General features: G+C 46.7%; 1 protein-coding gene across 1 annotated transcript in view; it reads left to right on the top strand.

The window, feature by feature from the left end:
• The window catches only part of PPP1R16B (protein phosphatase 1 regulatory subunit 16B), a 77,643-nt gene extending 58,462 nt beyond the window's left edge, over positions 1–19,181 (top strand). The window contains exons 3-10 of the mRNA XM_044986309.1: positions 2,715–2,860; positions 7,086–7,189; positions 10,602–10,726; positions 13,941–14,066; positions 15,027–15,102; positions 16,144–16,273; positions 17,151–17,319; positions 18,025–19,181. Coding sequence (XP_044842244.1) covers positions 2,715–2,860; positions 7,086–7,189; positions 10,602–10,726; positions 13,941–14,066; positions 15,027–15,102; positions 16,144–16,273; positions 17,151–17,319; positions 18,025–18,546 — 1,398 coding nt within the window. The 3' untranslated portion in view covers positions 18,547–19,181. The remainder of the gene's footprint in view (positions 1–2,714; positions 2,861–7,085; positions 7,190–10,601; positions 10,727–13,940; positions 14,067–15,026; positions 15,103–16,143; positions 16,274–17,150; positions 17,320–18,024) is intronic.
• Positions 19,182–22,034: the final 2,853 nt, after the last annotated feature.

Below are 22,034 nucleotides of genomic sequence, written 5' to 3'. Positions count from 1 at the left end.
GTGCCAGCAGGCAGCCTCCTGCTCGTGGCTGAGAGGGGCGGCAGTGAACAGCAGTAGTGCAGTTGAGCTTCTGCTGAAGGCAGCTGAGCTCAACATTTCCCAGTCCATGTTGTAAATGCTCTCATTGACTCTATGACTGGAACGGGGGTTTGTCTACAAATGACTTTCTCTCTTCGGTGCTGGAGGGACGTTTGCTTTAAGAAAAGCTATTTCTCCACAGAGTCATTGTTCTTCAGACAAAGGGGAACATTTTCTGCTTGTGACACTGGAAGTTTCCTGACTTTCACTGCCAGCAAGTGAAGTCATGCCACGAAAACCCCACCCAGCCCACGAAAGGATCAGTCATTGTTAGCGCACAGTTTGGGGTTGAGGCAAGAATCATAGAATCATAGAATCTCAGGGTTGGAAGGGACCTCAGAAGGTCATCTAGTCCAACCCCCTGCTCAAAGCAGGACCAAACCCAACTAAATCATCCCAGCCAGGGCTTTGTCAAGCCTGACCTTAAAAACCTCTAAGGAAGGAGATTCCACCACCTCCCTAGGTAACCCATTCCAGTTCTTCACCACCCTACTAGTGAAAAAGTTTTTCCTAATGTCCAACCTAAACCTCCCCCTCTGCAACTTGAGACCATTACTCCTTGTTCTGTCATCTTCTACCACTGAGAACAGTCTAGATCCATCCTCTTTGGAACCCCCTTTCAGGTAGTTGAAAGCAGCTATCAAATCCCCCCTCATTCTTCTCTTCTGCAGGCTAAACAATCCCAGTTCCCTAAGCCTCTCCTCATAAGTCATGTGCTCCAGCCCCGTAATCATTTTTGTTGCCCTCCGCTGGACTCTCTCCAATTTATCCACATCCTTCTTGTAGTGTGGGGCCCAAAACTGAACACAGTACTCCAAATGAGGCCTCACCAGTGCTGAATAGAGGGGAATGATCACATCCCTCGATCTGCTGGAAATGCCTCTACTTATACAACCCAAAATGCCATTAGCCTTCTTGGCAACAAGGGCACACTGTTGACTCATATTCAGCTTTTCGTCCACCGTAACCCCTAGGTCCTTTTCTGCAGAACTGCTGCCCAGCCATTCGGTCCCTAGTCTGTAGCAGTGCATGGGATTCTTCCGTCCTAAGTGCAGGACTCTGCACTTGTCCTTGTTGAACCTCATCATATTTCTTTTGGCCCAATCCTCTAATTTGTCTAGGTCCCTCTGTATCCTATCCCTACCCTCCAGCGTATCAACCACTCCTCCCAGTTTAGTGTCATCTGCAAACTTGCTAAGGGTGCAGTCCACACCATCCTCCAGATCGTTAATGAAGATATTGAACAAAACCGGCCCCAGCACCGATCCTTGGGGCACTCCACTTGATACCGGCTGCCAACTAGACATGGAACCATTTATCACTACCTGTTGAGCCCAACCATCTAGCCAGTTTTCTATCCACCTTACCGTCCATTCATCCAGCCCATACTTCTTTAACTTGCTGGCAAGAATACTGTGGGAGACTGTATCAAAAACTTTGCTAAAGTCCAAAAATAGCACATCCACTGCTTTCCCCTCATCCACAGAGCCGGTTATCTCATCATAGAAGGCAATTAGGTTAGTCAGACATGACTTGCCCTTGGTGAATCCATGCTGACTGTTCCTGATCACTTTTCCCTCCTTTAAGTGGTTCAGAATTGATTCCTCGAGGACCTGTTCCATGATTTTTCCAGGGACTGAGGTGAGACTGACTGGCCTGTAGTTCCCTGGATCTTCCTTCTTCCCTTTTTTAAAGATAGGCACTACATTAGCTTTTTTCCAGTCATCCGGGACCTCCCCCGATCGCCATGATTTTTCAAAGATAATGGCCAATGGCTCTGCAATCTCATCGGCCAACTCCTTTAGCACCCTCGGATGCAGCGCATCCGGCCCCATGGACTTGTGCTCGTCCAGCTTTTCTAAATAGTCCCGAACTACTACTTTCTCCACAGAGAGCTGGTCACCTCCTCCCCATACCGTGCTGCAGAGTGCAGCTGTCTGGGAGCTGACCTTGTCTGTGAAGACAGAGGCAAAAAAAGCATTGAATACACTAGCTTTCTCCACATCCTCTGTCACTAGGTTCCCTCCCTCATTCAGCAAGGGGCCCACACTTTCCTTGACTTTCTTCTTGTTGCTAACATACCTAAAGAAACCCTTCTTGTTACTCCTAACATCTCCGGCTAGCTGCAACTCCAAGTGTGATTTGGCCTTCCTAATTTCACTCCTGCATGCCTGAGCAATACTTTTATACTCCTCCCTGGTTATTTGTCCAATCTTCCACTTCTTGTAAGCTGTTTTTTTGTGTTTAAGACGAGCAAGGATTTCACTGTTAAGCCAAGCTGGTCGCCTGCCATATTTACTTTTCTTCCTACACATCGGGATGGTTTGTTCCTGCAGCTTCAATAAGGATTCTTTAAAATACAGCCTGCTTTCCTCGACTCCTTTCCCCGTCATGTTAATCTCCCAGGGGACCTTGCCCATCAGTTCCCTGAGGGAGTCGAAGTCTGCTTTTCTGAAGTCCAGGGTCTCTGGAACCATGGCATTACTGGCATTAATTGAATCCCAGGTGAAATATTGCACCGTGTGTAGTTACTGTGCCTTTAGCAATTGTTTCTTACAGAGGATGCAGCTTGTGGTATTGTGATCACTTACAAGCTCTAAGTAAAAATGATCCCCTCTGTTTCTGTCCCTCACCAGTGCTGCATAGACAACTTCGAAGAGATAGTCAAGCTTCTCCTCAACCATGGGGCTAATGTCAATGCAAAGGACAATGAGCTATGGACCCCACTGCATGCAGCAGCTACCTGTGGTCACATCAACCTGGTGAAGATTCTAATTCAGCAGTAAGTGGCCCCTGCTTCCTTTTTGTGTATCTCTCGGTGGGCCTGAATCCACCAGGTGCTGATTGCTTCCTCTGAGCTACTGAGTGCTCACAACTTCCACTGCTGTTGGTAGGAACTGAGAGCACTTGGTACCTCGTAGGATCAGGCCGATGGTGCTTGTTAGCCAGGTTAAGGCTGCAGGTTGCTGATTCGTTATTAGGAAATGATGCCTGGGTTAGAAGAGCAGAGAGAGCCTAACTAAGGAGAAAATAGTAAAACAGAGGATGACCTGGATCAGTTTGCTTTGAAGGGGGCAGGTGCTTGTCTGACCAAAGCCTCTGGATTTGGATTTCAATCTGTCACATGTGGCTTGTTGTCTGCTGGCTGGATGTGTGTAGTTCACCTTTCCTCTGTGCTTCCAGGCTTCTGCTCACAGTAGGTGGGCCAGGAGCAAAGGTGCAGTAAGAGGAATAGCCAGAAAAAACAAATGGCAAAGGGTGAAACTCATCTCTGTGCATAGTGTCCCCACAGTGCTGTACACACCATGCCAGTCCTTCAGCCAAGGCTAGAAACACACAGGAAGTACAAGGTGTCCATGTAGCACAAATGCTATAGAGAGCCAAGCTGAACCACACAGGGCCTCTCACTCACCGCTGCCTAGAGCAGTCGGGCGAAGGCCCTAATGTTTAAGCCCCTTGTGCTCTCTGCACTCGAGTGAGCCGGAGGCCCAGTGTTAGTGCATAGCATAGTACAGCTTAGGGCTATCACACTAAATTGTACTTACCTGAAGGGAGGCTGACAAGGAGGTCTTAGTAACCATACAGTTGTGTCCCCAGGTGCTGTCTGTGGCATGAAAACCTTGCACTTTCTGTACTGAAAACTGTCTCTTGCCGTGGCTGGAGGTTGAGCAGGCTGAGGAGAAACCCTGTATGCTAACGTGCTACCCTTCACAAGCAGTGTCTGTCTCCCCTTTCTGTACACCCTAGACCAGGGGTTCTCAACCTTTTTCTCTCTAAGGCCCCCTTCAATATGCTATAAAAACTCCAGGGCCCAGCGGGGGGCCCTTAAGGCAGGGGCCTTGGTCATAGTTTGACTTCTATTTTGACTTCTATTTTGGGGGGCCAGAGGCCAGTGGGGCTCGAGCCAGCTCCATAAGGCGGGGTCCACCCCCTGACTCACCTCAGCAGGCCACCCAGACTGTCTGGGTTGGGTGGGAGGGGAGTACAACCAAAAATTATAACTCAAAGGTGGGGGGCTTAGCTCAAAAAGTTTGAAAACAGCTCAGGGTGCAGGGAGGGGGTAGCTAGGGCTATGTGCACACAGAGGGTGGCTGTGGGTGCAGGGGCTGTGTGCAGGGAGGGGGTAGCTCAGGGTGCAGGGAGGGGGTAGCTGGAGCTGTGTGCACACAGAGGGTGGCTGTGGGTGCAGGGGCTGTGTGCAGGGAGGGGGTAGCTGAGGGTGCAGGGAGGGGATAGCTGGGGCTGCGTGCACACAGAGTGGCTGTGGGTGCAGGGAGGGGGGTACCTAGGAGCTGTGTGTGAGCAGGGAGGATAGCTCAGGATGCAAGAGGGAGTAACTGAGGGTGCAAGGAGAGGTGTACCTAGGGGCTCTGTGCAGGTGGGTGCGGGGGGAGCTCAGGGTGCAGGGAGGGTGTAGCCTCAGGGTGTAGGGAGAGGGGTATTAGGGACTGTGTGCTGGGAGGACTCCCCTGTCTGCCAGCCAAGGAGCCATGGCTCCCCACTCAGGCATTTCTTACCGGCTGTCTCTTCGCTGCTGGCGAGCAAAGGGGGCAGGGAGCTGAGGAGCAGGAGACGAGGGAACGCTGCTGCTGCCTGCTCCAAGACACCAGCCAGAGCAGCAGCCTCTGGCTTCTTGCCTCCGATCTGGCCAGCAAGCGGGGAGAGGAGATGGTGGGGGAGATGTGGAGCTGCCCCTGGGACTGCCGTGCTCTTGCGCTGCAGTTGGAGTGGGCGGGGGAATGCTCTCCATGTTCCCCACTCTGCCCATAGGCTCCTGGCTTCTGCCCCACAGGGAGCACCAGGGCTTGGCGCTCTGGGATTCAGCCCTGTGCCTCCCAGCTTCAGCCCTACAGGGGCGGCTGGGGATCGGGGCTTCAGTCCCTCAGTCCCTCCTGGCTTCAGTCCCTCAGGGGACACTGGAGATTGGGCTCTGGGTTTTAGTCACGGGGCCCTGCGGACCCCTGGCTGAGAATCACTGTCCTAGACTACTGCACTGCCAGGTGGGAGACTTGGGTTCAGATTTTGGCACCTGTTTCTTGGCCAGAGGATTCTGTCTATAAGGAAGATAATGCAGCAATGCTTCATGACCTTGAACAAACTCATCCATTGCTGGGAGTTCCTGCAGTTTCCTTAGCCTATAATTAGGCTTGGAAAGATTAGATTTTTATTGGTAAACGTGAATTTCACCATACACACACATTGACTAAAAGATATTTCCGTCAGTAATAACTGAAATTTATAGATAGGCAAAGTGAAAAAAACGCTGCTTGAGAAGTTATTGAAGTTTGACTTAAGGATATTTACTCTGTGTATTTTACATGTGACGTTGACAATATGTGTTTTAATGGTTATAAAGCTGTCACTTGATGAATCTTAGCATCTGCTTCATTAAATAATTATTGTCTGACCCCTATAATTTTCCATAACTATGAAAATGTAAATCGATAAAAATAGAAAAAAAATCTTAAAAATAAACATTGTCTGTTGAAATAATAAAAAAATGAAAATGGAATTCGGCCAGGCATAGCTCTAATGTTTGGCGCAGCTATAATATGTAGCCTCAAGGTTTGGGCAAGCCCAGGAATAAAGTTGGAGGGAACCTGAAAGTTTTGGGGAGGGAGGGTAAATATGGAGTACAGAAATAAATGAAAGGTGGGAATGTGTATTGCATCCTGGGTGAGACCTGGAACATCCTTTCTTGTGATTATAGGAAAGGACGTAGCATGAGGGATAACAAGCAAGCAGGGTCGGATTAGGGAGCTGGTAGCATCCGTTCTGGTCCATCCCATTCGGGTGGGTGCAGGGCGCCCTCTGTTGACTCAGACACTGGCAAGCCAATACTGTAGTAGCATTGTACCATGTTCAGAAGATGAATTGTCAGTTGTCTCTTTCTAAGGGTGAGGGATAACAGGTTTTCTGCTGTACATGGCATAGTGTGGGGTTATTGTGATCAAAGAAGGCTTCTTCAACAGGTCTCACAGATCACAGGGTTTGCTTAGACACTGCATCACAAGGCTTTGGTGCCTGAACAGAGAACCCAGAGACCACCAAAGTTAGCAGCTCCCAAAGGATGTCAGGTCCCATGCTTTGTTAGCTGCTTAAATTGACTCTAATACATTGCAAGCGTAAGTTATATTGTAATTTGCTCTGCTGATGAGAGAGAAAAATGAACAAGACTATAAATGCTGGTGGATGCTGTCTGCCTTCCTTCAAAGGCTGTAACCATCGTAGATCAAGCCTTAGCTATGTTATAATATAAAATACACAACCAGACTGCCTAGAGTTTGAACACTGACAGGGATTACCCTGTTGAATCAGAATAGTAGTTCATTTCCTTGGGTAGTCAGCCTCCAAAAGCAACCACTATAAGATTCAGTGGAAGAAGCAAGAAACCCTGTAATGGATAATAGACAAAAATCTGCCCAGAGAGGAATTTACTAGTTTAGTCCCCACCTACATTCCCAATAACCCTCCTGGCACTCAGAACTTTTCAATGAGGACCAGCCAGCCAAGTGTCCACTAACTAAAGATTTGTTAATGGCTTGGCGCGGTGTTCCAGAATGATGTTACAGAGGCTCATTGTGAGATGTAGCTTCTGGCACCAATGGGTCATTGGCCTGTTCCTTCCTAAAAGTGCAGGAGAGAGGAGTGTGAGCGTAGCAGGCAAGGCTGCTGGGGCCATGCACAGCCCAGCTCCACTAGCCCCAAATCCAATGGAGGAGGCTCAGTGTGCTATGAATACATCTACTTCAGGATATGTACCTCCCCATGTCAATCCTTCATAGGTCCCATGGACACCGCCTTGTATATCTTTGTCTGTCCAATCCTGGAGGTATTTGGGCACCAAATATGAGACATTACTATTAAAACCCCAGCTTGGTCTTCAGAGGACTCATCCCAGCTGCCATGACCTGTTGGATATTGTCTGTTATAGGGCAGCATCTGAGGTTCCCTTTCCTTCTATGTGTATTGGTGCCACTTCCTCATGATGGACTTTCTCTTTGCAGTGGAGCAGACTTGCTGGCAGTAAATGCAGATGGAAACATGCCATATGATCTCTGTGAAGATGAGCAGACCCTTGATGTCATTGAGACCTGCATGGCATACCAGGGTAAGGAAGGATGGGAATACTCAAAATACATTGGAAGTGGGTTAATAAAGTATTGAATCATGTTTTTGTGTTTCTCAGTGCTTGGTACTCCTATTGAGGAAAGTAGAAGTGACTGCACTACATTTCTTCTTGGCAGCTGTTGGAAGCCAGACTTTCATGAGCCTAATCCATAAAGTCCTGAATAGTAACCCATGATAAAGGACTCTATCCAGCTACCAATCCTTTGAGCCATACAGCCTCCCTTAATGGAAATCATTATAGTAGAGCCCATGCTCTGAAGGGACTCATATGAAAAGACAACCTTAGATTTTAAGAGAGAAAGAGAGAGATGGGTGGTGGAATTTGAAATCTGAACCTGGATCTGAGTTTAGCTCTTCATTCTGGACAGACTAGCTAGTTTACCTTTCCCAGGCCAGACCTTAGGATCAGAGGGGCACTAAACCATTAAAGACCTCAGGCTAGAGAAGAAGGGAGATGAACAGGCAGCAGCGGCTAGAGGGCTCTCTGACAGAGAGACTGAGAAGACTACAGGGACTGCCTGTCTCTCCCAGGCCAGGATCAGGGGTGTCTGGATTGAGTGGAACTTACTCACACCTTGCAAGGAGAGAACAGTGTTTAGGCAAGACCCAGGTGCACAGGCCTTTTGTTTTGTTTTATCCCTTTGCTCTGTGTGCTATGTATCTTTGGGTGAATAAATAATGCTTCCTTTTGAAGAAGCTGTTTGTGGGTCACTTTAATCAGCTACTCATCACAGACTCCTGGAGGAAAAGGACTTATAGGTGCCAAGTATAGCCTGACTGCTTATCCTAGTTGCGGGGAATGGAGGCTGCAGCCCGGTGACGCAGTCTAAGAATACTGAGCTGCATGATTCCCTCCCAAGAGGTGCACCGTCACCAGAGGTGCACCATCACCGGAGGTGCACCTAAGTGTCTTAAGCATAGCTTACCATGTAATAGTGATTGGCCTCATCCTAGTTGCTAAAGCTGTGAGTGTGGAAAGCTTGCTTGGCATCTGCCCTATCTATTAAGGTCTGTTTTGGTGCCCATCACTATAGAATCTCTCAGTACTTGCATTCTGTCCTTACTATGCCTGGCTCTAGCCAGTGCTATTACCCACTCAGTTTTCATAAAATGATACTCAGATGGTAACATCATCTGTTCATGATTCCCTACTCATTTAAACACAGAGCCCTCTGCTGCTACCATTGAAGTCAGTGGGAGTCTGGTTGCTGAGTTCGATGGGAGCAGAATTGGGCTGAGGTTCTCGTCTTTCTGTCAGAAGGACATATGCTGTTCAGATTATGTAATCCCCCATTTTCCTAGCTTTAAAAGGGGGAATAAGGACAGTCCAGGGAATTATAGACTGGCTAGCTTAATTTTAGAACCCAGAAAGATAATGGAACAAATAATCAAACAGTCAATTTGTAAGCACCTAGAAGATAATAAGGTGATAAGTAACAGTCAACACGGATTTGTCAAGAACAAAGCATGTCAAACCAACCTAATATCCTTCTTTGACAGGATAACAAGCCCTGTGGATAGAGGGGAGCAGCAGTTGTGATATAGCTCGACTTTAGTGAGGTTTTCGTTTCTATCACACGTGACCTTCTCATAAACAAATTAGGGATATATAACCTAGCCAAACCTGCTATCAAGTGAGTGCACAACTGGTTGGAAAACCGTACTCAGAGAGTAGTTGTCAGTGGTTCACAGTCCTGCTGGAAGGATATATTGAGTGGGGTCCCTCAGGGATCTGTCCTGGGTCTGGCATTGAGAGAACAATTATAAAGCTTGCACATGATACTAAGATGGCCACGATTGCAAGCTTTGGAGGACAGGATGAGAATTCAAAATGATCTTGACAAATTGGAGAAATGGTCTGAAATAATGAGGATGAAATTAATTAAGGACAAATGCAAAGTACTGTTCTTAGGAAGGAATAATCACTTGCACAAATACAAAATGGAACATGACTGCCTAGGAAAGAGTACTAAAGAAGAGAATCTGGGAGGATTATAAATGGATCACAAACTAAATATCAGTCAACAATGTAATACTGTTGCAAAAAAAGCAAACATCATTCTAGGATGTATTAGCAGGAGAGTTGTAAGCAACACATGAAAATTAATTCTTCCACTCTACTCGGCACTGATAATGCCTGAACTGAAGTACTGTGCCCTGTTCTAGGCACCACACTTTGGGAAAGATGTGGAGAAACTGGAGAAAGTCCAGGGGAGAGCAACAAAAATGATTAAAGGTCTAGAAAATGTGACCTACGAGGAAAGATTAAAAAGATTAGATTTGTTTAGTCTGGAGAAAAGAGTGAGGGGAAACATTATAACAGTCTTCAGGTGTATAAAAGGTTGTTATAAAGAGGAGAGTGATAAATTGTTCTCCTTAACCACTGAGGACAGGACGAGAAGCAATGGGCTTAAATTGCAGCAAGAGAGATTTAGGTTAGACATTAGGAAAAACTTCCTAAATGTAAGGGTAGTTAAGCACTGGAACAAATTACCTAGGGAGGCTGTGGAATTTCCATCATTGGAGGTTTTCAAGAACAGGTTAGACATACACCTGTCAGGGATGGTCTAGATAATACTTAGTCCTGCCTCAGTGCAGGGGACTGAACTAGATGACCTATCAAGACCCCTTCCAGTCCTACATTTCTATGATTTCTCACCCTTCAGGAGCTGCAATTTTTCTCCCTTGCCAAATTTCTTCCCTGTGTAACATACACATAAGCAGTGACTATCATATGGCAAGTAGCAGGGTGGATGAAATAGCCCATAAGTTCCCTCTGAGAATGGGGGGTCTGCTTCCTGAGCACAGAGAGGGGAGTCTCCCTATCAGCCATACAGCACATAATTGCCTCCTGCATAAATGGCCAAGATGGTCCCTTCCATTAGGCCTGCTGGAAATGCGGGTCAGGAATGAGGCTACCTCTGAATGGGTTAGTGTCTCAGCTCAAAATTACTTCTAGCATGCAAAGGGTTAAAGAAACTGTGGTTACACAGTCAGTTCTCAACTTGTGCAGCTAGCTGCCTCTGAGCCACCAGGGTTTGATAGCCTTTCATCTTTCTGAAGCAGAGAAGTTGAGTTGAGACGGGGTGGGGGGTGGGGGGTGGGGGGGGGCTTAAACTTGAGCTCCTGTTTGCTCTGCATAGGCATGTTTGCTCTGGCTCTTGTCCCCAGGGTAGGATTTTGGTGGAATATCATTCTCACGCCATTAGGAGCACTGTTAACCTGGCTGTGCTTTGGGGGTACTGTTCCGATAGAGTGTGCCAAGTGTTCTGACTGATGTTCAGCATGCAGATATGGTCAGACAAGGAATTTGAACCCAATTATTGCTGTTATTTACTGGGTCAGGAGAGGAAAAGAACATTTCCATTTCCCTTTCTCCCTGTTAACTATAGGCATCACACAGGAAAAAATCAATGAGATGCGGGCTGCTCCGGAGCAGGCCATGATCTCGGACATCCGAGGTCTAATTGCAGCAGGACAAGACCTGAACAGGACAGATATTCAAGGTGCTACATTGGTGAGCAGAATTGTTACAGTATCCACCCTCGTCTGTCCCTACAACCTGTGTGAATTCTAGGAGGCTGTCAGTGGTGTGTGTCCTTTGTTAATCTCCAAGGACAAGTACAGTGTGAGGAGCTAAAAGACTAGTGGTTTCTATTTTAGGTCATCTCCTTTGAGCAACAATGGTGTCCATGAGTAAAGACTTCGCAATTCAGGGCCGGATCTTGCTCCCACTGGAGTTAATGGCCAACTTCACAAGAACGTAGTAACAGATCAGATCACTGACCTATCTAGCCCAGTATTCTGTCTCTGATAGCGGTCCAGTACCAGCTTCTTCAAAAGAAATCCCACAATGGAAGTCCTGTACACTCCAATGGGAGCATGAATTTTGGAAAAGTCTTTGGGCAGGTTGAGTAAAACCATTCAGTAGTTCTGTTATCACTCCTAATCCCGTTAGTGTCTGATCTGACTTCCACTGAAGTGAGAATAAAAATCCTCATTGACTTTAATGGGATCAGGCCCAACTGAAGGATCTCACCCCATATCTTTTTGGTTGCCCCAAAGGAGGCTGTTTGGCCTCTTTCCCCAAAAGCTGGAGTGCCCTAGTAATACTGTTTTTTAACTGTAGTGTATTGTAGCCTGTGTGGCTGTGACCTTGGTAAGTTGACATTTGAGTTTAGAGGTATCTGAGAAGGCTTTGGTATCTACAGGCCCGCCGACAGCAATTCCGGGCCCCAGAACAGAACAGTCAATGGGCCCCTTAGAAAGGGATGGCTGAGGTTTGATTCATGCAGGGCGGGCTGGAGCCGGGCCCCATGCTGCTGCTGGCCTGTTGTGGCATCGCCACATGGGCGTGGAGCTGGACCATGTGCAGCGGCTGGTGCACACACACATATGCCACGGTCGCAGTCTACCTGATATTTGGGCAGTGCTGTGCCTGCACTGGCTGGTGCCCAGCCAGCTGCCGGCTGCATTGCTGGGCGTGCTCTTCTGGCACTGCCAGGGCTTCCACATGCCCTCCCGACTGCCTTCGCCACCGCCGGTACCACCCTGCGCATGCCTAGGAGCCCTGCGGCCCACCCAGGTGATTTAAAAGGGCCGGGGCACCTGTCTGCAGCAGTGGCGGTAGCCAGGGGCCCCCGGGCCTCTGGGCAATTGCCCTCTTTGCCCCCCCTTCAGCGGGCCTGGGTATCTAGGTTACCTGATGTCATTACACAAGTGGCCAAACCATGAGGGTGTAATGAAGTCTCTAACTCTAAAACGTTGATTAGTGAGATTCAGAAATCTTTCCCTTATCGTTAGTTACAAAATCTGAGGAGGGCGGGCTCTCTAAATAAGACTCTGGTGACTGGAATCTTTCACGGGGCTTATTTTCACGGCATTCCGAGGTTTCTCCTTTTAACTAATTTTCAATTCTTTGAACATCCTGTTTGACTATTGCATTAGCATTACCCAGCTCTGGCTTGTCGGGCAATCCTAAAATCTCTGTCTTATCATACCAGCACAGTAGCACTGTTATAATTTTGACAACTTCCCCCCTGGGGATCAAGCTTGCATTTACCTTTCAGGCTGTTCCTTGTGAAAGTCAAGAATGTCCCACTCACATGCAGCCCCCTGTTGGCCTCATGAAGATATGACCACTGATGCAAAGCCTATAAGAAATGAGCTAGTTCATGATGGTTTGAGGGGAAGATGAGATTTGGCGCTCCATATATTTTATAATAGGGTGAGGGGGTGCAAATGTATATAGTGTATTCCTTTCACCCCCATCTTCAGGAATGTTGCTGTTTTATACTGTGACCTCTCTGAGACAGGGACTGTCTGCCTGTGTGTTAGAACAGCACCTAGCACAATGGGGCCCTGATCTCAATATTAAGGACGACCAGCTTTGAAAAACTATTGCAACTGCCTTTTATTACCTGACAGCCACAAACTTCTAGTCTGGAATGCATGACAGCAATGGCTCATTTTCATAGGGACGTGCAGGCAGCTAGCATGTCTTTTAGAAAAGCATTGAATTTTAGTACAAAAATAACTCTTACGCAGGATGATAGGATATGAAAAGTGCAAATTGAGCTTCAGACCTCCCTGCTTTGAGAGTGTCCCTTAAATTACACACAAGAGAATACCAAGAAGTTTGTTGAGAAGACAGCTGGTATAATTTCATTTCTGTGGCATGATCCAAACTCTTTCTCCATTATGGAATGTGCAGAAAGGAGTAGAAGTTCTCTTTTCCCTACAACACCACTTGAAATGGAATTACCTCTGTGGGGGAGGGACTGCTGCCGACTTGCATACAGTAAATTGCAAAACAGAGCATGGAGTAGGAAGAGGGTATGTTTTGATCAAGGATACAGCAGCAGACAGACAGTATTCAGAAAAACTCCCCAAAGAGACCTAAATGTCCTCACAGAGTGGAAAAAGATCCTCAGATGCCATTTGTGCTCTCGGTACCGGACGTTGGAGACCAAAATCTGAAATGCAAAGTCCCTGAATTGCAAGCAGTCAGGGATTTAGATCTCTTATTCACTTAAATGGAGAGTGCAAGTAACAGCGTATGCAAAACTGTGGCCACAGAAATGGAAGCCTGGCTATGGCCAGGCTGAAAACTTGCTCCTAGAGATCCATTCCAGAGCATCTCAGAAGAATGTCCTCTTTTCCCTGTTGTCATGGAATGTGCAGAGTGCCCTTTAGCTGTGATCCTCCACCCCAGAGCTGGCTGCATTGTGGTGGTGCTGCATGCTTATAGTTTGTGAAGCACTGCAGAACCTTTTGAGATAAAAATGCAAAATGTTGGGGCAGGGGGAGGTGGGGGATTAGTTCCTGACCACAGAGGCCTGCCACATTGCACCTAGCTTCACAGTACCTTACATTTATCTCTCCATAAATAGTTATAGATGGTGATTTCATTGGTTTAAAATGTACTTGGGATGCTACTTTTGTTTTGATACATGTTAAAAACCCTTGGAGGACATTTTTAGATCAGCCCAAAAACCTTCACTGGCAGAGATTTACCTAAACACATTGATGGTGTTCCAGGGTCCAACCAAACTCCCCTGGAAGTCAATGCAGTGTCCTGTCATTCACTTCAATGGGAGCTGAATCCAGCGCTGCTGTTTTTTCTTGGTCTAAACTCAGACACTGCAGTGGCATCACCTGGGTTACTTGGTGAAGAAGGAAGTTCATGAGCCTTAGACAGCAATTCATACTCTCTGTTCCTGGTCTCTTAGCTGCACATAGCTGGGGCTAATGGCTACCTGCATGCAGCTGAGATGCTTCTAGACCATGGAGCACGGCTAGACATCCAGGACTGGGATGGCTGGGAACCTCTCCATGCTGCTGCCTTCTGGGGACAGGTAAACATTTTTGTTGAAAGTCTATTTTGTGCGGCTGGTTCACCTTAGTGGGAGGCTGGGGCAACATTTCAAAGCGGAGGACGAGTGCTCTAGCCAGAGAGTGCACAGTCCCTTTGTCTGCAAAATCCAGGTGTTCTGTGGGTGCAAGCAGAGCAAGTGTATTGTGTGGGCAAAACAAGTCCAAACAAGTGTCAAAAAAGCCTTAATAATGCCATGATTCGCTCCCCCTCTCCGCCACACACATACACCAACCAATATTTTGCATGTGGCATGTGTTGGAAAACTACTTTTTAGGATGGTTTTCTAATGCTGTGACAATGTCATTGGCACTGTTTCTTGTATCCCTCCACCTGTAATGCCGGGGTCCTAGTTACCAGTTGTGCAGAGCTCAGAAAGCCCTAAAAAAAGACCTAAAATAGCTTTTTAGATATCCACATGTTACAGCTTTAAAGTCTGATACCTCAGGCTCTCCCTAGGGTAGAAATGAGTACAGGTCCCACTGAGGAGCTGGGAATCTCACTGTGCCAGTGTTGGAGGGTTGGACTGTGTTCTCTGCCTGTACATGTACATACAAGGAATTGATTTGTTCCTAGTATTTTTTCCTCCAACTCCCACATCTCATGGATACCTATCTGCTAGTACTGTTCCTTAGGATATACATGCCAGAGTCCATTGCCAATGGACACAATGCCATCCTGTCAATTAGACATGGAGTGGATTTACTCCCAATTGTGGGGTCCCCACCCATGGTGAGAAATCTTCCAATGGTTGAGCTGGTAGGAACTGAGCTTAATATCTTGCATGGAGATCACTCATACACCCACCAGCACAGTCGGAGATCCTGGTGTCAATGAATCATGCACCCCGCTGGTCCATAGCTTGCTTTGTCCCTTAGATCACATGCAGCTACTGATTGCCTAAACCAGGGCTGTGACTATTGCTTTATTCCCCTTGCTGCAGATGCAAATGGCAGAGTTGCTGGTGTCCCATGGGGCCAGCTTGAGTGCCAGGACGGCCTTTGATGAGATGCCAATAGGTGAGTTCAAATTCTCTCCTTCATAATGGTATTTCTGATCTTGGCTAAATCCGAAGGATTTCTCCAGACAGCACAAAGAAACCAGGTTGCCTCTTAGCCTGCCGGAGTTCAGGGCTGAAATTTTTAAAAGTCTGATTCTTTTCAAGTGACTTAAAAGCATAAGTCCCGTTGAAAGCCAATGGGACTTAAGAGTGTAAGTGCCTCAGTCACTTCAGTGCTTTTGAAAATGTTACCTTTGCTCTTGAAGCATCAGTCTCTCCTCCGTACACCCCTTCCCATGTGTCTCGAGCTCCATCTCCACCTGCCCGCTGCAGAACTGAGAATGATTTGCTGCTTTTCAGGTCTTCTGCACCTACTCTTTGCAGCCCAAAGAATGTAGTTTTTATTACCCTGGTTTGTTGTGGCCAGATTCCAAGCCAGTTTGGTGTGGAGTGGAAAGTGGGGAGATAGGGAAGTCTAACATCTCGACTTCCAATCTCTGTTTCTAAGAATCCTATCCCCAGCTGCTGACCTACGGTCATTATGTGTCCACGGATAAATACAGAAATTCTCAAAGGCTTCTTCCCTTCCCCAAGACGGTCCATGTGATTCCAGGATTCACCCTACATTTCTAGAATATCAAAATACAAAGCAATGGTAAAAACATCTCTTCCCCTGTGTGATGTGAGGTACAATACACTGCACAGAAGAGAGGGATCAAGTCAGTCTCTCTGGCCATTGCAGAGCTAAATTCCACAGCATATTCTCCAGTGCTTTTTTCCAGTCCTGTTTTAGGTGCCCCAGACAATGCTGCTTCCACCAATTGCCTTAGAGACTGGCTTTCCTGTTCTGCTTACATTTTCCTTCTCAATTCTATTCCATTATCTCTACCAAACTGTGAAGACCAAGAAGGCACAGCTTTGAGGGTGGCACAGGAGTGTCTAATTATGGTAGTTATCATGTATGCTCCCAATAGCCCCCACTCTCCCTGTTCCATTCAGCTGACTTTATCACATTAGTACAGCCCTGCTCATGGCTTGCTTTGGTTTGCATGTGCTGTAGACTTGTGTGAAGAAGAGGAGTTCAAAGTGTTACTGCTGGAGCTGAAACATAAGCATGATGTGATCATGAAATCCCAGATGAGGCACAAGTCCTCCCTCAGCAGGAGGACCTCCAGCACGGGAAGCCGAGGGTGAGTGCAAAATTGATCTTCTCACAGATCATGCCACACACTAGACTGGATATCACCCTTGCTGTCCCAAACTTGAAAGCAGAATACCCAGTATTCAGTATGATCAGATACAAAGGTGTCTGCTCTGAAGTTCAGTGGACTCTCCAAAAGGCTGAAACTGGGTCAATTGTTCAGTGAGCTTTTTGGGGAGATTGTGCTGCTTCTAGAAAAGTAGGCTCCATGATGCAATGCGTCAGACAGTGTAGGAAAACATAGTAGGTGATAAGGGAGTTTCCCATCTCCTAAATCACTGGTATTTGTTCCGTCATTGATTAATGCTTTGAAAAGATCTTCTCATGCATGAGAGTTCTAATGACTGGAGATGTGGGGAAAAGTGGAGGTATAGCAATAGGTAACATAAAGACAGAACCCTGATACGCTTCTGCAAGTTGAGTGAACACGCAGTCTACCTAGAATATTCTTTTTCTTTATGAATTTAGAGGAGCAGTTCTCAAGCTATGGCCTGCAAAACTCCACTGGACCAGTCCACAGGTCCTCTCCTAGAACAAATCAAATGGATAAAGCTCCAGGGAAGGTTGGGTGGAAAGCTGTCCACTAGCAGAGCTGTAGGCGAGATCTCATCTTCTGAACCCAAATCCTCTTTGAAAAAATCCTTTACCATTTCTATGCTTCCCTTTCCTCCCTGCAATGTGGGAGTTAGGGACCTTTTCTACCTCACATGGGTGCTCAGAGGCTTAGTTCATGTTTGTAACATGCTCCTAGACACTGATGGAAGATGCTGTAAAGTGCAAGAAGGATATGAAGGAGCTATCGTGTGAGGAGGAGCTCCCTCACCGCCCCATCTTGCTAAACTCTGCTCCCTGTTTCTCTCCTTCAGGAAGGTGGTGAGGAGGGCGAGTCTTTCGGACCGGACCAACCTTTACAGGAAGGAGTATGAGAAGGAGGCCATTGTCTGGCAGCAAATGGGAGCAACAGAAGAACAGAGAAACTCAGGCTATGCTGGAGAAATCATGGAGGCTCGATCTGACCAAGAGAACACAGATCCAGTAAGGAACCAAATTCATATTCTAGTTTCCTATCAAAATTCATAAAGAGCCTGAAACCAGAACTGTGAATGGGCATGTTGGTTATGAGGACTTGTACTTGTGTGAGAACCTAGATTATATTAAAGACAATGTTAAGGGCACACATTTAAATACAAGGCCAGATTCTGGTTCCAGCTACGCTAGTGCAAATCAGGAGTACCGCCCGGGAAGTGAAAGGAACGATGTGGGATTCACAACAAAATAAATGAGGCCAGAATCTCACCCAAAAAGTCAGGCAATTGCAAAAACTCATGTTCTCATATAACAGTATGTATTTTTATGTGCATTTAATAGACCTTATGTAGGTGCAATGTGGGTGGGCCAATGTTTCTAGAATAACTTGATCTTGGACTCTCTGGTAATCTTTATTTAATTCAGTTACCATCATGTTGAACTAACACAAGTTTTTGCATTTAATTGCCTTGGTTTTTAAAAAGAAAACAAACGTGGAACTGTCTTTCTATGTTAACATTTAACTGGTCCCAGTTAGGATTTGAAGTTCACACATTAATGAAATAATAGGGCTGGGGATAGGTAATTTCACCTCTTTACTGCTACTGTTTGGCTGCAGGAATGGATTAAAAGGGACTGGCCTGGACTAGGAAGCTGTGGAAGGGATGGATTGTACACCGGGAGCTGCTTCTCTTTAATGTTTTCTCATTACAGAATTCAGTGCTGGAGAACTCTATGCTCCTTCCTGAGTTAGCTACCAAAAGCACACAGAGTGACCCTGAATCCTCCCTCCAGAATGGACTCAGGGCATCGGCCAGCACTTACCAGTACTCGGTTTCCAACGGGGACATCTGGAAAATGCACACAGCTCCAGACTGTAATACAAGTCAAGCCCTGCCCTACAGCAGCCCCGGTGACCCTGACTTTCAGCAAATCTGGGGTGGCTACAAGGATCGCAGCCATCAAACACTTTCTGAACTGAAGCGGCAGCGGGCTGCAGCTAAGCTGCTTAACCACCCTTTCCTCAGCACCCACTTTGGCACCAGTGTGAGCGGGGTAGTTGAGAATGGGGGTGAGGCCAAGGAGCACCTGATTGATTCCAGGACTTCTCCCTACAGTCCCAATGGGACGTCAGTTTATTACACAGCGTCCAGTGGCGATCCCCCTCTCTTGAAATTCAAAGCTCCCATGGATGAAATGGAGGAGAAAGTGCACGGGTGCTGCAGGATTTCCTAGTGTCATCCATGTCTCACCTCAGAGGAGACTAAAAGTGGATGGCCAGGTTAGCTTTATTACTGAGGATGGGCTGTTTCCATCCCTACATGGGGAGAACTCAGTTTAGTTACATAGGACTTGATGGGGCCAGCCTCATTCATCTTGAATAGTACCTTACCCTGCCAGTAACCCCACTGCAATCAAATGAGTAAGGCTGGCAGAGTGAGGCCCATAGTGGAAAAATGAAGTACACATCCTTGCGTGCAGTAAAAAAAAAAGCTACCCCTCTCTTCCTCATGGCAGTGTTATGAAAGGGACAGTGAGGGGCTCTCCACTGTAAATCATGCAGGGTCTTTGAAAGACAAAACCATCTGAATTAGAGTCCTCCCTTTCTGCGCCTCATGCTGGGAGCCACCCAGCTTCTGGAATGCGACATGCTGGGCCTGCCTCTCACTCATGGATGTGATAGGTGTGTCCCCCGAGAATGTGTGGCCAGCCCCCTGCATTTGTGCAAACAGCCCAGGAGTTGCAAGTGCAGACTTTGAGTCTTTGGTGTGTTTCATTTGGCTACACAGAGGTGAAGCTGGGCACATCCCCAGTGCATGTACTTCGGGAAGTTGTGTGATGCCTGCATTGTGTGATGCCTGACGGCCCACTGTCAAAAGCGGCAAACCAGTTTGTGGCCTACTCTAATTGAAAGCAGTGGCTGTGCAGTGCCATCAGGTTTGAAGCAGAACTGATGGAAATCCAGTAGAATAAACTCTGGCAATAAAATGCTGACTGAAAGGGTCAATAATGGGATAGAAACAAATTACTTGTAGTACTAAGACCCTTAGATTAGTGAAATCCATTCAGTTTTAACAATCTCACCTTGCCTGTTGGTGCTGAGTTTTACTCTATGCTTCACTCAGCTTAAAAACTAGAATGGTCTCTGTTGCTTTCTATCTCTCCTGCACTATCAGAGTGCTATTGTATTTGGGTTTCCAGAACCGCAGGGCTCTGTTTAAATTAGGAAGGAAGGGGAAAGAAAGACCTGCTTCCAGTAAAAATGGCATGGAAATATTTCCAGTCACACTAGGCTTTGACACTCTTGTGTGTGAACCTATGTTCTTGGGGCTAAGCTGCTCGAGCATCTAAATATGTAAATGCTAAGTTGTTGCTTTTGGTTGTAGAGCATCCAAACTTAGGATGGAAACTTTTTAACATTTTTTTCCCAGCATTCCAGTGTTTTTTCAGACTCTATGCTGGGGTCACCAGCAGCAGTGTGGTAGCTGCCAGCAAAAGGCTCAGAAATAGTTAACTTGTATGAGAGAGAAAGTGGCTTCTTTCACTGAGCAAAAGCCAGCATGCAGCAGTGAAGTTTGGAGTGGTCTAGTGAAGCGCTGTTGGATAGGAAGCCAGCACCAGTGTTTCGGGGTAGCATGTGTTAACTGTGTGCCAGGCTGCATTTGTGGAATCTGTGGCTTGGTGTAACAAGGGTGTGTGTGATTGGCAGGCCAGTTTCTGCAGTTGCCCTTCAGGGAGCAGAACCCTCACCTGAATGGTAGCAGCAAGGAGACAGCACCTATCAGCAGAGCATCAGCTATAGGGAAGTGGACATGAGAGTTCAGAATAAACAGGCAAAATATTTTTAAAATGTTTTAAGTTGCATCTGCAAAATATTTGTCTGCACAAAGGGGCCACTGCACACAGTCTGTGTCTGTGAATTTTGTCTTGTAGATGCAGCTTAGGCCCCAGACTTAAAAAACACAGTGTTGTTTGGGTTCCTGACGCCACCCTGAGCCATCACTGGATAGAATCCTGCTCACAGCTCTGTATCTGTGCTCCAGCTAAGCATCTGCTGTAGACCACACAACTTCCATGCATATTCCTCTCTTTCCAGCTGCTATTTGAGAGCAGTACTGTATTCCCTTCTGGTAAGGGACTTTAAATGTACCTTTCTCTTCTCTGACCTCCCCTCCCCCCCCAAACCTTTCAACTTTTTATGGCTTGGAAAAAAGGAGACACTGGCCTAAAGATGAGGCAGCGTGTTAGTGAAGCCATCCCACAACTAGAAACATTGTTCCATCTCTACAAGGGAGACTAGCAGTGTGTTAGTGAGACATGTGTGGTGTTATAATGAACAGGGGCTTTTTGACAGTGGTGGGAAAGAGTTGCACTATCCTTATATGGGGGAAAGGAAGCAAGAGCTGAAGGGCTAAAAGCCACATGTCAGGTTGTCTGGAAGCCTTCCCCCCATCCTTGCTTTGTTTACTTCAGAGCTGAATTTGATGTAGCACTTTTTTGAATGGAGCCAGTGTCTGCAGTGCCATATCCAGTGGTACTGGGATTTGGGCCCATCTCGCCCTCTGCTGGAGAAGGCAGGACATTGCACATTATAGTATCTGCCCCCCAGGGAGGGGAGATGGGCCTCTGTTACCACAAGGAAGGTGCCAGGGTGTATCGGCAGGTCTTAGAGCTTCCTCTCAGGCTGACGCGTAAGTCTTTTGGACTCTGACAGTCCACTTATCCTTCCTTTACATTTTCTCCCTAAATGAAGAGAATTTTGGCATAGGGGATAAAAAGTCAGGTCAGATTTCAGAAAGTCTATTACAGCGAAGGCATCTTTTCCTAACGTATTTAATAATGTACCCAGTCACTCCTCCCCGTTATCCCAGGGATCCTGCCTGACACTCCTGCCCCATTTTCAAGGGGCCAACCCGCTATTCATGTTCCATTTCCTGATGCGCTGCCTGCCTTGGAACTCTACTGCTGCATTGTTTGAACTTGTATGATTAAAAAAAAAAAACAACCACCCTCTAAGGTTATTGGGCCATCAGGGAGCTTAGCTCCTATTCTCCCAACTTAAAGAAGTTGAGCAGATAATTGAAGAGTCCCATGCAGCAGAGGTGACTGTGTTGGAGGGTGTATGTAGGTCTGGTGGTGTCATATGACTACCCAGAGTTCCAGGGAATGGAACATCCGAGAAAACTTGATGTGGTCTTAGCAAGTGTAGCCTCGATATCATGGAATGAAGGCGTTCTCCTTTTACCAGCTCTTGAATGTCCTTTTCCCATTTACCTGGGAGAAAGACGATACTCCCCTCACCCCCACTGGAATGAGAATTGCTGGAGCAGAATTAGCCTGGTGTTAGACATCATTTGCAGCCCGTGCTAAACTTTGAACAGTTGTTAGCTGTATTCCCAGTGATAGATGATATCAGGTCATGGCCTGTTCCTTCTCACTCACACCAGCCATAAATCAGAAGTGACTCCAGTGAAGTCAGATGACAACGGTGAAAGCGAGAGGAGTATTGGGCTTTATATCTCATTCCAGCAAATAGAAAGCAGACACTTGAATGCAATGGAATTATATAGTTTGGGGCTTGCTTTCATTGACAGTGGTTACTACACTAAAGCAGTGTGAACCCAGCGTAATTTAGACAAATAGCTCTGATTAACGTAATCTCCAGGATTTCATTATTCCAGCTAATGTTGTGATGTCTAACTAAGCAACAATGGCTTTACTAT

The sequence above is a fragment of the Mauremys mutica genome, chromosome 13 (assembly GCF_020497125.1).
Source record: "Mauremys mutica isolate MM-2020 ecotype Southern chromosome 13, ASM2049712v1, whole genome shotgun sequence".
NCBI lineage: Eukaryota > Metazoa > Chordata > Testudines > Geoemydidae > Mauremys > Mauremys mutica.
Note: the sequence above shows the minus strand (reverse complement) of the source record. Positions and strands in the feature narration are given on the sequence as shown.